At 39.9% G+C, this 14413-nt stretch overlaps 1 protein-coding gene and 1 non-coding gene across 4 annotated transcripts in view; one reads left to right on the top strand and one right to left on the bottom strand.

Annotated features, from left to right (window-relative positions):
• PPP1R13B (protein phosphatase 1 regulatory subunit 13B) overlaps positions 1–14413 on the top strand; it is a 72396-nt gene that overhangs the window by 13208 nt on the left and 44775 nt on the right. For all 3 annotated transcript variants that reach the window (XM_046647378.1, XM_046647380.1, XM_046647379.1), the window contains exons 2-3: positions 1164–1311; positions 11669–11788. In XM_046647378.1, coding sequence (XP_046503334.1) covers positions 1164–1311; positions 11669–11788 — 268 coding nt within the window. The remainder of the gene's footprint in view (positions 1–1163; positions 1312–11668; positions 11789–14413) is intronic.
• On the bottom strand, positions 3428–3534 carry LOC124231194 (U6 spliceosomal RNA). The gene has a single exon (XR_006886419.1). It is a non-coding gene; the product is annotated as a U6 spliceosomal RNA (small nuclear RNA).

Raw genomic sequence — 14413 nt, 5'->3', positions numbered from 1 at the left:
GATTAACCCTGAGCTAACATCTGCTGCCAATCCTCTGCTTTTTCTTTTTCTTTTTTTTCTTTTCTTTTTTTTTTTTGCTGAGGAAGACTGGCCCTAAGCCAACATCCATGCCCGTCTTCCTCTACTTTATATGTGGGACGCCTGCCACGGCATGGCTTGCCAAGTGTTGCCATGTCCACACCCAGGATCTGAACTGGCGAACCCGAGGCCGCCAAAGCGGATCGTATGCACTTAATCACTGTGCCACCGGGCCGGCCCCTGTATATATATATATATTTTTTTTAAAGGTTTTATTTTTTCCTTTTTCTCCCCCAAGCCCCCTGGTATATAGTTGTGTATTTTTAGTTGTAGGTCCTTCTAGTTGTGGCATGTGTGATGCCACCTCAGCGTGGCTTGATGAGTGGTGCCATATTCACACCCAGGATTCAAACCGGCGAAACCCTGGGTCGCCGAAGCAGAGCTTGTGAACTTATCCACTCGGCCACGGAGCTGGCCCCAAGAGTCTTATATTTAATTACTTAATATATCAGTCTGGTTTTTTTTTCTTTTTGATGGGTCTGGTTTTTGAGTTGTAGTTAGAAAGGGCTTCTGTATTCCAAGGTTATAAAAAGGAATTTACCCAGTTTTATTCTAGAACTTTTTATAATTTTATGATTTATATTTAAATATTTGATCTGTTAGGAACTTATGCTAGTGTATGATGTACCATATGAATCCAATTTTTTTCCAAATGGGGATTTTAATTGGTCAAACATCATCCATTGTATAGTCTTTTCCTGCCTTGATTTTGAGATGCCTCCTTCATCATTTACCATTTCTGTTTCTAGACTTCCTAATTTGTCCTTTTGATGTATTTATGCGCTAGTGCCATATTGTTTGGGGTTTTATAATATCTGATAGTGCTGGTTCCGTTCTAATACTCCTCTTTTGGAATTTTCCTAACTTATTTAATTTTTCTACATGAACTTTAGAATCAGCTTGTCTATTTCCAAAAACTAATCCTGTAGGCATTTTGGCCCAGGGCTGGAGGCGTGGGAGTGGGTGGAGGTGAGTGGAGTTGGGTAGGGGAAGAAAGGGTTGGAGAGATGGCTTTCAATTTACAAATTAATCTCTTTATGATAATGACTCTAGTTGTAGCTTACATTTAATCTTTTCTCTTACAGATGATATTAACCGTGTTCTTGAGCAACAATGAACAGATTTTAACGGAAGTTCCTATAACACCAGAAACAACATGTCGAGATGTTGTAGAATTTTGCAAAGAACCTGGAGAAGGCAGTTGCCATTTAGCTGAAGTGTGGAGGGGAAATGGTATGTATTAGGCTCTATATACTAATTGTATGAAATTTAATGTTTATTAAGTGGAGAATATTGTTTCTGGTTCTTAGTTATCTGTGGTAATAAGGAATTGAATAATTAAAATAAAAACTATATTGCATGAGGATAGGATTTTAGAAATGCTTTTTGTAAAAAAAAAAAAAAGGATGTGATTTGACCTTTCTATAGCCATCTGAAATAAGCAGGGAAAGTAGATCCAGCTTTTGTGTGAACTCTTTCTTAATATCACTACTAACTAAATGAGAGCTTTCTGTCCACTGAGACCTGGCAGTGTTTTGTTTGTTACATGTCTAGTTGTTCTTCTCTGTCTCTTTTCCCTTTGATAACTGCATGAAGAGAGAACCGTTATTGTGTTCCCCAGTGTACAAAACCTTTTAAACAGTAGTGATGCGGGCTCGGTGAGCTGAGTTGTCAAAAGAAAGCTTTCTTGGACTCTCAAGGTCTGGCAGTAGTGCTCTTTTATTCAGAGAATAGCATGGAGTAGCATGGGGACAGGACCCATGGGCAGTGAAGAGCTGCAATGTGTTGAGGGTTAGGGCTAAATTTATAAGGCATAGGTATGTGAGTTATTTCTTTACAAGACAAAGGAAAGATCATGTAAAAAAGTCGTTAAAATGGTATCAGTGCAGGTGGGGTCTGGTTATTGGGTGGTCCTATAGCTTTGGATAGGAGTCAGGTCGGATCAGGTCAGGACGTCCTATGCTTCCCGGAGGATCATATAGATTGGTATGTAGGGCCGGAAGCCTTGGGCTTCTCTCCCTGGGGCAGCCCTGATCCTCATCAAGTAGGCCCTTCACAAATACTTGCTTATTAAATTGAGAAGAGTAAATACTGGCTCTTACATTTAAGGACTTTGTCAGCTACCTGGGCAGAGAAGATTAGGGTAGATAATGTCATTACTGAATACAGAAACTTCTGCAAAATAATTGGGTCTCTATAGGAGGGACTGAATTTAGATAGGATAAGACATACTAGTAAGGGAAGCAGTAGGATGGGAGGACAGGAGAGGAAAATGAACGTGGTTTGCTCCTAAGACAGTACTGAGAGAAGGTGGGCAGCAGGGTAGAGACTAGACGAGCTCGTTCAAGGCCTTCAGCACCAGCAGAGGAGGCTAGCCTTTATTCAGCATGCAGAAAGGTAACTGTGTGGTATGGATGAGTCTGTGTTGGAATAAGAGAGTGATCGACTGGAACAAGTTGAGTTTGAGGTGATAATGAGATGGGCATTCAAATGAAAGTGTTTAAAGGGCGCTTAGGGATAATCAGTGAAGTCTTACACTGTTGTGTTTTTTTTGTTTTTACATTTTTTTAAATTGGGATATAATTGACATAAAACTGTATTAGTTTCAGGTGTCGACGAAAATAATCCATAACCAATCTATAAATGAAAATTTGGGTGAGTTTATTCTGAGCTTAAATCTTAGGATTATAACCCGGGAGAGTCTTTCCACAAAGGAACAGAGCACTCCAAAGAAGTGGGGGTATAAGGGTGGTTATATACCCCTCAAAGAGTATGTTTCACATATAATTGAAATGTCCCTTTTACAGTAGTCACGAGGCTGCTCTGTCAGCACAGCGATTGATGGAAACGGCAGATAGGTCTGCTGTCTCAGTGAACACCGTGGGGTGGCAGGTGTGTTGCCTCGGGCTGGGGGGGGCGGGTCACAGATGAGCGCTGCAATCGGTTCCCAGCCTAAAGAAAGATGCTTAATCTTTAAGGAGATGCCAACATTGGGAGGGGGAGAGAAGTTGCACCTTTATCTCAAGGGCCTTTTGCTCTTGCCAGAGGGAATCTCTAAAGCAGATATACAATGCATGCTCAACAGCCTCGGTCAGGCCCTTTTGGAAAGACAAGGTCAGGCCTAATTAGGTTTATACCAAATGGCTTCCTCATATATTCCAATATATCCTATTACTTGCCATTTTTATTTGTCACAGGTGTACAACATGATTCAATGTTTGTATATGTTGTGAAGTGATCACCATAATAAGTCTGGTTAACATCCATCACCACACAGTTACAGAATTGTTTTTTCTTGTGTTGAGAACTTTTCAGATCTACTCTCTTAGCAGTTGTCAAATATGCAATAAAAAATAGGGAAGGCTTGACGAATTTGTGCATCATCCTTGCACAGGGGCCATGCTAGTCTTTTCTGTACAGTTCCAGTTTTAGTATATGTGCTGCCCAAGTGAGCACTCTTATGCTTTTTTTTAACAGCTTTATTGAGATATTCACACACCATACAATTACCCATTTAAAGTGTGCAATTCAGTAGCTTTAGTACACTCAGAGAGTTTTGCAACCATCACCTAAATCAAAGAACATTTTCATCACCTCAAAAAAAGAAACTCCATACCCGTTAGCAGTCACTCCGTATTCCCCTGTATCCCCCTCCATGCTTGGGTAACCACTGATCTCCTTTCTGTCTCTATAAATTCACCTGTCCTGGACATGTCATGTAAATGGAATCATACGATATGAAGCCCTTTTTGACTGGCTTTCATTGAGCATATGTTTTCAAGGTTTATCTGTGTTGAAGCATGTGTCAGTACATCATTCTTTTTTGTTATCAAATAATATTCCATTGTGTGGGTGTACCACAATTATTTATCCATTTATCAGTTGATGAACATTTGGGTTGTTCCCACTCTTTGGCTATTATGAGTAACGCTGCTGTGAATATTCATGTACGAGTGTTTGTGTGGACATGTTTTCACTTAGGTATATACCTAGGAGTAGAATTACTGGATCGTAAGGTAATTCTGTTTAATAACTCTTTGAGGAACTGCCAGGCTCCTTTTCCAAAGCCACCATTTTACATACTCAGTATATGTGAGTTCCAGTTTCTCCACATCTGGCCAATGCTTGTTGTCTTCTATTTGTAGCTATCCTAGTAGATGTGAAGTGATAGCTCATTGTGGTTTTGATTTGCATTTCCCTAATGACTAATGATGTTGAGCACATTTTCATGTGCTCATTGGCCATTTGTATGTCTTTGGAGAAATGTCTGTTCAGAACCTTTGCTCATTTTTTAATTGGATTGTCGTCTTATTGAGTTGTAAGAGTTTTTTTTATTGAGGTGTAATCGACGTATGACATTATATTAGTTTCAAGTGTACAACATAATGATCCGATATTTGTATATGTTGTGAAATGATCACCATAATAAGTCTAGTTAACATTCGTCACCATACGTAGTTACAAAAATTTTTTTCTTGTGATGAAAACTTTTAAGATCTACTCTCAGATCCCACAACTAGAAGGATGTGCAACTAGGATATACAACTGTGTACGGGGGTGGGAGGGGGGTTAGGGAGATAAAAGCAGGAAAAAAAAAAAAAAGATTGGCAACCGTTGTTAGCCCAGGTGCCAATCTTTGGGAAAAAAAAAAGAATTAAATTAAAAAAAAAAGATCTACTCTGAGCAATTTTCAAATATGCGATACAGTATCATTGACTATAGTCACCATGCTGTACATTACATCCCCAGTAAGAGTTCTTTATGTATTTTAGATACAAGTCCCTCCCTTAGCAGGTATATGATTTGCAAACATTTTCTTCCAAAGTCTTATTCTTTTAATGTTATCCTTAGAATTCAGAGTAAAGACTTTAAGGACACATTGAGAGAAACTTGATTTTGATAAATGTTGAACTGTTACTAAACCAAAAGTAAGAGGGTAGGTCCTCAGTTTTCAGTCTGATAACAGCTACAGGAAGAGGGGTGGTGGTTAATTAAGTGTAGTTTTTTGGGGGACTAATGTTAGAGCCTAGTCATTCCATCATTGTTTCTTCTTCTCTAGCTTCTTAGCACTCTTACTCTTTGTTACTTGTTTTCACTTGTAATTCCTTATCTACCTCTCCTCCTCTTTGATTTAGCCTGGGAGAGAATACAATTTTTTGCGTTAAATATTGTAGCCCCAGGTGCTCCTTGGCCACTTGAGAATGCTAATCTCTCTTATGTGAGTCATTCAGTTGGTGCTATCCTTTCTCCATGCCCACCAGAAATCGTAACCTGTGGTTTTACCTCATTAGGAATGAGAACTACACCTCAGAGCACAGGGTCACAGCATACTGTATTTGCCATGGCTTTTGTGCATGCTATTCCCATTGTCTAGAACAATCCTTAGCATGTACCCTCCTTTGCTTGGCTAATTTCTATTCACTCTTTGCTTCTCATCCCTTCCTTGAATCTCACAGGGTGTTAAATGTCCCTCCCCTGTGCTCTAATACTGTCAATAGTATTTATCAAACCTAATATAGTAGCTTTCATGTGTCTAACTCGACTAAAATTCCTGACAGCAGGGACTGGTCTGTTCACCATTGTATCTCCAGTGCCCAGCCTAGTACTCCTAACAGGCCCTTGGAAATGCTTAGATCATTGAGTGAAACAGAGTAGCGGAGCTGAATGTTGAAGAGCTGTTTCCCAGTGGATGAGATTCAAAGGAAGGGGAAAAGAACTGTAACAGCCTTTCTCAGCCTTTCTACCCTAAAGGAACCCATAAAGTAATCATCAGCTTTCAGAGAACTCCTGCGTGAAAATTATTGCATCTATAGCTCATGGTATATTAGTATGATCAGTATATGTCATAAACATAATACTCTAACATAATTGTCCATGCTTTTGAGAAGAGAATATTTCTCTGTGAATCTGTGTATTAGTTTGCTAAGGCTGCCATAACAAAGCACCACAAATGGGGTGGCTTAAACAACAGAAATTTATTTTCTCAAAATTCTGGAGGCCAGAGGTCTGAGATTGAGGTGTCAGCCGGCCTCGCTTCTCCTGAGGCCTCTCTCCTTGGTCTGTAGACAGCTGTCTTCTCTCTGTGTCCTCACATGGTCTTTCCTCTGTGAGTGTTTGTGTCCTAATTTTTTCTTATAAGGACACTAGTCATATTGGACTAGGGCCCACCCTAATGACCTCGTTTTAACTTATTACCTCTTAAAAAATCCTGTCTCCAAATAAGGTCACATTCTGAGGTGCTAGGGGTTAGGACTTCAACATTGGCATTTGTTGGGGGTGGCGAGGGGCAGCACACAACTTAGCCCATAACGTTCTGTTAATTGGGCCAGTTTGTTACCCTGCTCTGCATGTGGCCTTCCCCACACAGTGGCAACGCTAATGCAAGTCAGGAGTGCAGGTCGAACCTTCAGTTTTTCCTTTTGTGAAATTTGCTACTTGATTTTCTTGTTGCCTCACCCAAAGAACGCCTTGAAGTCGCATCATAGATTTCCATTATGTCAAGATGCTAATGAGTGATAGTATATATTACATGATATGTATAGGGTAGTTTTGTTTCCACATTAAAATAAAAGTGACGTTTTAGTTAACCTTATTTAAAAAAAGATAGTGAAGCTTTGCTTGCTTTTCTTGAAATTAATCTTTTCTTTAAAAAAGGAAACAATAAATTTCTGTTAAATAACTGATTTAAGACAAAATTGGATTTAATTTTTATCAAGTTACACTCAGATTTGGTAGATTTAAATAAAGGTGGTAAATGGATTTTAATGAATGTAAAAAACATGAAAATTTTTTTATAATGTTGATTAGTAAAGTGACTAAAACTAAAGTTACTAACACCATAAGCCAAAGCAATCTGAATAAAAATATGGCCTCAGACAATTTTATGTCAAACTGAGGGACACAGTTAGGCTTTAATATCCGCCTCACCGTTAAAAAATTACAATACACATGTTTTTAAAAATCTTTTTTGTAGGCCTATATACATAAAAAATGTCACTTCTGTTAAAAACAAAATTTCACCCAGTAAATTGGAAGACCTAATTGGCTTTATTAAGCGATTCCTGAATTGGGCAGCATCCAAACTAGCAGGCAGAGAGATAGTCCGGGGGGGTTATACAAAATGGATGGTTTTTATAGGCAGGAGAGTGGGACAAGGAAGTTATTAGCCAAAGAAAAGAAAGGAGTATTTGGGGCCAGCACATCTTCTCTCTGGGGGGAAGGGAAGGCAAGAGTTTGATCGTGCAGATTGCCTCGTCTTCCTCTGGGGGATGGAGAGGGCCCACAGACCGGAAATGCTGGTCAGTGATTAGGACTGTGTTTCTGGGGAGGTCAAAGCTGCAGTTAGGTCAGGTATTAAGTCTGGGTTTGGTGTCATGGGCTTTAGCACAAGTGATGCCATTTTGGGCCTGTGGTTTTTGTCTTTAACACTTTCTAAACTAAAAATATCAAATGATATTTACTTCTTTAATGTTCAATTTGTGCTTCTCTTTTGCTGTACACATACTCAGTTCTGAGTTGAACTTGAGCTAAGCACACACAGATTGCATTTTCAACTGAGATGAGACAGTTTCTGTCCTTGCCCTTGATGTTTGCTGAATGAGACAGAGCTTGCCTACACGTGTTAGAAGATGAAATGGCAGCAGCACAATGTATGTTGTATTTCTATGAATGGCAGGATTTTCTTCTTTATAGAAATCTAGAACTTATCTACAGCAAAGCAGTAATTCACTTCTTGAATGTATGATTAGACTGTAGCTTGCAAAGTTCTTTGTCTTGTCTTAAAGTCGAGTTCCAGACTGAACAGAAAACTTAGAGGAGGGTCGCTCACCCAGCCACACACTTGTGTTGAAAGGAGGAAAAACACTGGTTGGCTTCCTCCTGCTGCCCTCTCCTCCAGGTCGTTTTCTATCAGTCTTCTGACTTGCTGGTGGCCTTCCTCACTTGCAAGCAGAAGGAGCAGTGGGAACATTTCAGACTTTCCGTTTTTCCCCTTTAATTTGAGATAAAATTCACATAACATAAAAATTACCATTTTAAAGTGTACCATCCAGTGGTTTTTAGGACATTCACAGTGTTATGCAACCATCGCCAAACTCTGTACCTCCCCATTCCTCCCTGACCCCCTGCCCCTGGCAGCCACTCTGTTACTGTCGTGCTCTATGTAGTTGACTCTTCTGGGTACCTCATAGAAATGGGCTCATGAAATATGTTTGCCTTTTTGTCTAGCTTCTTTTACTTAGCCTAATATTTTCAAGGTTCATCCATGTTGTGGTGCGTATTAGTACTTAATTCCTTTTTTTGGCTTAATAATGTCCATTGTATGATGTGCCACGTTTTATTCATTCATCAGTTGATGGACATTTGAGTTGTTTCCACTTTTTGGCTACTGTGAGTAACGCTGCTGTGAACGCTCATGTACACATATTTGTGTGGACAGAGGTTTTCAATTCTTCGGAGTGTGGGCCTAGGTGTAGAGTTCCTCTTCCCTCACACCTTGTCTTCCACAGTTGCTGCATTGGGCTACCGAGAATGTTTGTAAAGCACAAATGCTGATAAAATAAACAGGCATAATTAATAACTAAGCAAGAATTACCAAAGAGTGCCAAAACTTCACAGTACAATTCACTTTTTACCTACACAATTCACATTTGTTAAATTAGCAACGCAAAAAGCCAGGGGGACAGCTCCTGAAGTGTAAAGCTTCTCTTTAGAAATAAAAATTCCCTTCAGTTTCCTTTCACAGGACGAGGTGGAATAGGGCCTGTAAGTTAGTTGCCAACAAATAGGTAAATCCTGAGGGAGATGTTTCTGAAGAAAGAGGCTAATGTCATCAGCTGTGGTTCTCCCCTCCATGCAGTACAACACTCACCAGTTACCAGCTGCTTGATCCTCAGGTCCCCTCCTCCCTGATGCTCAGACACCACCTCAACTAAGTAATCAAGGCCAGTGTCACCAGTAATACGACAAGGTGATGATGGCATGAATTCCCTGGTATGAGAGATGAGAACGGCAGCCCCCCCTCCCGCACCACGCTGTGGGGTTCCCCCCAAAGTCCATAACCTCATTCTAACCATGGGAAAAACATCACACAAGCCCAAATCAGGACATTCTATAAAATACCTGACCAGAACTCCTCAAAACTGTCAAGGTCATAAAAAAACAGGGAAGGATTGAGCTATTACAGACCAGTGGAGACCCTGGGATTATGACAAGTAAACGCAATGTAGTTTTCCGGATCAGTTCCCGGGACAGAGAGAGCATGTTAGTGGAAAAACTGGTGAAATCCAAATAAAGCCTGGAGTTTAATCAACAGTGAGGCAGCAGTGTAAATTTCTTAGTTTTGACAAATATGCCATAGTTACGTAAGATGTCAGCATGAGGGGAAGCTGGGTGAAGGATATACAGGAACTCACTGTAGTGTCTTGGTGACTTTTCTATAAGTCTAAAATCGTTCCAAAATAAAACAATTATTTTTTTAAAAGTATTTGCACATGTAAGCAAAAAATCTAAAGGTGCAGAGGAATAGATTATGATATGCAAGACCTCTATGGTGAGACTTAAAAAAAAATCATTGAAGAACACAAGGTACCCGGAAGAAATGGAGAGACGTAACCACGCTCATGGACTAGAAGACTCAGTTCACAAAGATGTCAGATCTCCCCAAATTTATTTATAAATAAATTCTTATGAGTCCAAGCAATACCTTTAGAAAATGAACTTGACAGGCTGCCCTTAAAATATATGAGAACAAAGGGCTGAGAAATGCCAAGACAATTTTGAAGATAAGCCACGTGAGGGGACCTGACCTCCCAGGTAGCAGTCCTCTGTAAGACGATGGTAATTAAGACTGTGGTGTTGGCACAGAGGTAGATTGATAGCCGATAGGATAGAAGAAACAGCTCAGAAAAATCCCTTGCGCATGAGAAGTCCTGATACATGTCGGGTGGTAATTACGTGTGTAGGGGAAAGGACAGACTATTGAATAGATGGTGCTGGATGATTGATTATTCAGGTAGGATAAAGATGGGGCTGGCCCCGTGGCACAGCGGTTCAGTGCGCACGTTCACCTTTGGCGGCCCTGGGTTCGCTTGTTCGGATCCCGGGTGTAGACATGGCACCGCTTGGCAGGCCATGCTGTGGTAGGCGTCCCACATATAAAGTAGAGGAAGATGGGCACGGATGTTAGCTCAGGGCCAGTCTTCCTCAGCAAAAAGAGGAGGATTGGCAGCAGTTAGGTCAGTGCTAATCTTCCTCAAAAGCAAAACAAAACATGTAGGATAAAATCAGATCAATTCCATAGACACAATGACAGTAATACTTTAAAATTTGAGGAAAAAATATAAGAGAATATCCTTTTGAGCTTGGAGCGGAGAAGGATTTATTGTACAAAAAACTCAAAATTGGGAAAGATTGGTAACTGCTTACATTAAAATTTTTTTAATTTCTGTATAACAAAAGATACCAACAAAATTAAAAGACAAGCCTATTTTCAGTCTATGTAACCAACCCCAGATTAGTATCCAAAATATAAACACCTCCTTCAAATACCTAAGAAACAGGCAAACAACCCAGGTTTTCTTTTTTCCCCAAGGGGCATAATGCATGAGACAATTCAAAGGAAAATGGAATGTATTATAAACATACGAAAGTGGTAACTTTTAAATTTAACATCTGTCTTAGTGCTCTTTTCAAGTAACTGGTAAAGAGATATTCTGTTAGCTTTTTAAAAAAATATTTGAAGTACATTAATATGTTTAATTTTATAGAATGTAATTTTTATTAGTAGTAATTTTTGGTCTCTGCAAGTGCTGGCAGACATTCACAATGTTACCTGAATTGCCTGGGGGAAGTGCCCTGCCCATCCTCTGTGTGTGTGACTGCCATGTGTAACATTTTGATGAATGATAAGACTCAGCCAGTTTGTTAATGTGTCTCTATGAAGAGTGAGAGGCACACTGGTTAATGATAAATAAATATTGTAAAGGGCATTTTTTCTTCTTTTTTTTTTTAAAGATTGGCACCTGGGCTAACAACTGTTGCCAATCTTCTTTTTTTTTTTCTCCCCACATCCCCCCAGTACATAGTTGTATATTTTAGTTTTGGCATGTGGGACGCCACCTCAACATGGCCTAATGAGCGGTGCCATGTCCATGCCCAGGATCCGAACCCTGGGCTGCCGAAGCGGAGCGCGCAAACTTAACCACTTGGCCACAGGGCCGGCCCCCTGTAAAGGGCATTTTTTCAATGTTCCCTATTTAATGTTGTAAATCCCAGGTGTGGACATGGCACTGCTTGGCAAGCCATGCTGTGGTAGGCGTCCCACATATAAAGTAGAGGAAGATGGGCATGGATGTTGTAAAATTGCTTTTATTTATACTTCTTGTATTTATATATTACCTAGATTATTTCAGATTCATATTCCTGCTTTTATTTCATCAAAGTTAAAATTCAGTACTTGTAATAGCCTTGAATTCTACTATATATGTGAACATTTATTTAAATTTATTTTTATTTTTTTTTTTAGTTTTTGTAGAAGTCATTTTGTTTGTGTCTGGGATAAGTAAGATGTGTGTTGTTTTTTTTTTCCTAGAGCGTCCTATACCCTTTGATCATATGATGTATGAACATCTTCAGAAGTGGGGGCCACGAAGGGAAGAAGTGAAATTTTTCCTTCGACATGAGGATTCCCCAACTGAGAGCAGTGAACAAGGTAGATAAGTGCTCTTTTTTCCTCATTTGTTAATTTTTGCCGTAAAAACTAACTTAAGAAACATAGGAATAATATTAAAATAATTATTAACCTGGTTTTTTTCCTTAACTCACAGTGGTGAGAAGGAGAGCTGGTCTCACGTTTCTTTGACCTCTGTTATTTCGATATACAGTTGTTTCACACTTTTTAGGCACCCAGCACTTGCTTCCTTCTCAGGACCCTACGTCAGTCAGGTAATGTGCTCAAACATGTAGAGAGACCTGCTGTTTTAAGGAATTGTTTTTGATAAATACCAGATGGATCAAATATCTAGATTTTAAGAATAAATAAAACCATGAAAGGATTAGAAAAATTCTGGGAAATATGAATTTTTTTAATTTTTAGGATGAATGAGACCTTTCTCAGTGTAACACTAAGCCATAAAAGAAAAGACTGATAGGGGCCAGCCTGGTGGCACAGTGGATAAGTTCCCATGTTCCGCTTTGGTGGCCTGGCGTTCGCCGGTTCGGATCCCAGGTGTGGACATGGCACTGCTTGGCAAGCCATGCTGTGGTAGGCGTCCCACATATAAAGTAGAGGAAGATGGGCATGGATGTTAGCTCAGGGCCAGTCTTCCTCAGCAAAAAGAGGATTGCCAGCAGTTAGGTCAGGGCTAATCTTCCTCAAAAAAAAAAAAAGACAAGACTGATAAACTGAGTTATTGAAAAAACAAGAAACAAAAAACACTGCGTGGCACTAACCACCCTAAGCAAGGTCAGAAGACAAATTATAAACTGCATTTATAGCTCATATTGCAAAGGGCTAATTTATTATAAGAGTTCCTAAAAATTGATAAGGGAAAAATAATAAAAAATGGGCAAAATATACAAATGCAGAGTGCGCAGAAAAAGAAATATACGTGACCCTAGGATATATGAAAAGGCATTCAGCCTTACTTCTGATAAAAGAAATGCAGAGAAAACACTGAAATACTTTATTTCACCTCTCACATTGGCAAAAATTAGAACATTTAATAACACAGTGTTGGCAAGGGTGTTGAGAAACAGGCATTCTTCCACACCGCTGTGGGAGTGTCAGCTGGCAGCTTCTATAGAGGGCAATTTGGCAATATCTATTAAGCTTACAAAAGCACAAAACCTTTCACCCAGCAGTCTCACTTCTGAGAACTTATTCTAAAGCTGTGCCTGCGCACATACAAAATGACTTACACGTAGTGTTACTCATAGAGCTTTGATGGTAGGAGTAGTCTAAATGCCTACCAGGGACATGGGGTAAGGAAATCATGGCACATCCGTACAGTGGACTGCTCTGCAGCCAAAAATAGCAAAGCTCTGTGCCCTGACCTGCACCATCTCCTGAACATGGTAAGTGAATAAGCACAGTGCAAAGCAGTATGCACACTGCTACCTTCTGTGTGACAGAGACGAAAGACTATGTCTCTATTGGCTTGTGCATGTACAAAGTGTCTTTGGAAGGATACCTAAGAAACTAGCCTGGGGGGAAGGCTGTGGGACAGGAGAGGGAGGGAAAATTGTTAATTGTGTATCTGTTTGTTCCTTTTGAATTTTGAACCATGGGAATATTTTGAATTTGAATTTTGAATTAAAATTTAAACAAAATAAGAGAATCTTTTTTTCTGAAAACATATAAACTGTACAATTAAGAGACTCCTGTTATTTAACAGTGATTGTGGATTACATCTGGTATTTAAAAGAATAAACAATGAAAGGACATCCTTTTGTAAAAAGAAGATTTTTTTATTGCAAGTTATCCCTCTTTATTCGAATTTTATATTAAAGGACATTTTCTCCCTAGGATGAGCTACTGTCTACTTTAAAATCATTTCTTCATAGCCGTTAATACTGTTATGATGCTATTTTTTACAATGGCCCATTACTTCTGGGTTTTATTCCACTGGCTACTGGTCATCTGGAGCCGAGAGACCAAAGCTCCGGGTCCAGCTCTTTATCCACTTTACCTTAGACGACAGCCCTGCCTCCTGGACAGAATCCTCCTGAGAAGGAGGATTAGACCAGCTGACAGATGAAGTGCTGTTCTAGTGCTAAGAATTTATTTTAACTCTCCCTGAGCTCTCCAAATATTTACCCTTTCCTAGGTATACTTAAAAAGTTTTATATTTTACTTTTATTGATATGTGTACATGACCCTTAATGTTGCAAGGCTGTGGGGTGGGGGAATCTTATATTATTCTCACTTTATAAATTGAGAAGTATTAGGGATACCTAAGAGAACTGTCCAGAGTCATAAGAAAGGTGACAATGCTGACCTTCCAGTTGACCTTTACTGTCACACCACGGTGCTGCTCAGTCTAATGGTCATGCTGACACTGCAAGTGAACACGAGACGAGTGGGAAGAGTGGGGTGTTTTGCTGTGTGGTGTTAAGGAGACAGTCGTCAGTGCGGAGGAGATGGGGCTTGAGGTGGACCTGGGAGAAGGTGTAGGGTTAGAGGGGCAGAGTGCAGAGCTGCTGCCTTCTAGGCAGAGGCTCAGGATGAAGGAAGCTCCAAGGAGGGCTGTGGTGACAGGGGATACACCTTCTCAACCCGGGCTGGTACAAGGATTGGTCAGGATTGGAAGAACCAAATTTATCACACAACCTTGAT

The sequence above is a fragment of the Equus quagga genome, chromosome 20 (genome assembly GCF_021613505.1).
Source record: "Equus quagga isolate Etosha38 chromosome 20, UCLA_HA_Equagga_1.0, whole genome shotgun sequence".
In the NCBI taxonomy this organism is placed as follows: domain Eukaryota; kingdom Metazoa; phylum Chordata; class Mammalia; order Perissodactyla; family Equidae; genus Equus; species Equus quagga.
This window is presented reverse-complemented; position numbering and strand designations above follow the sequence as displayed.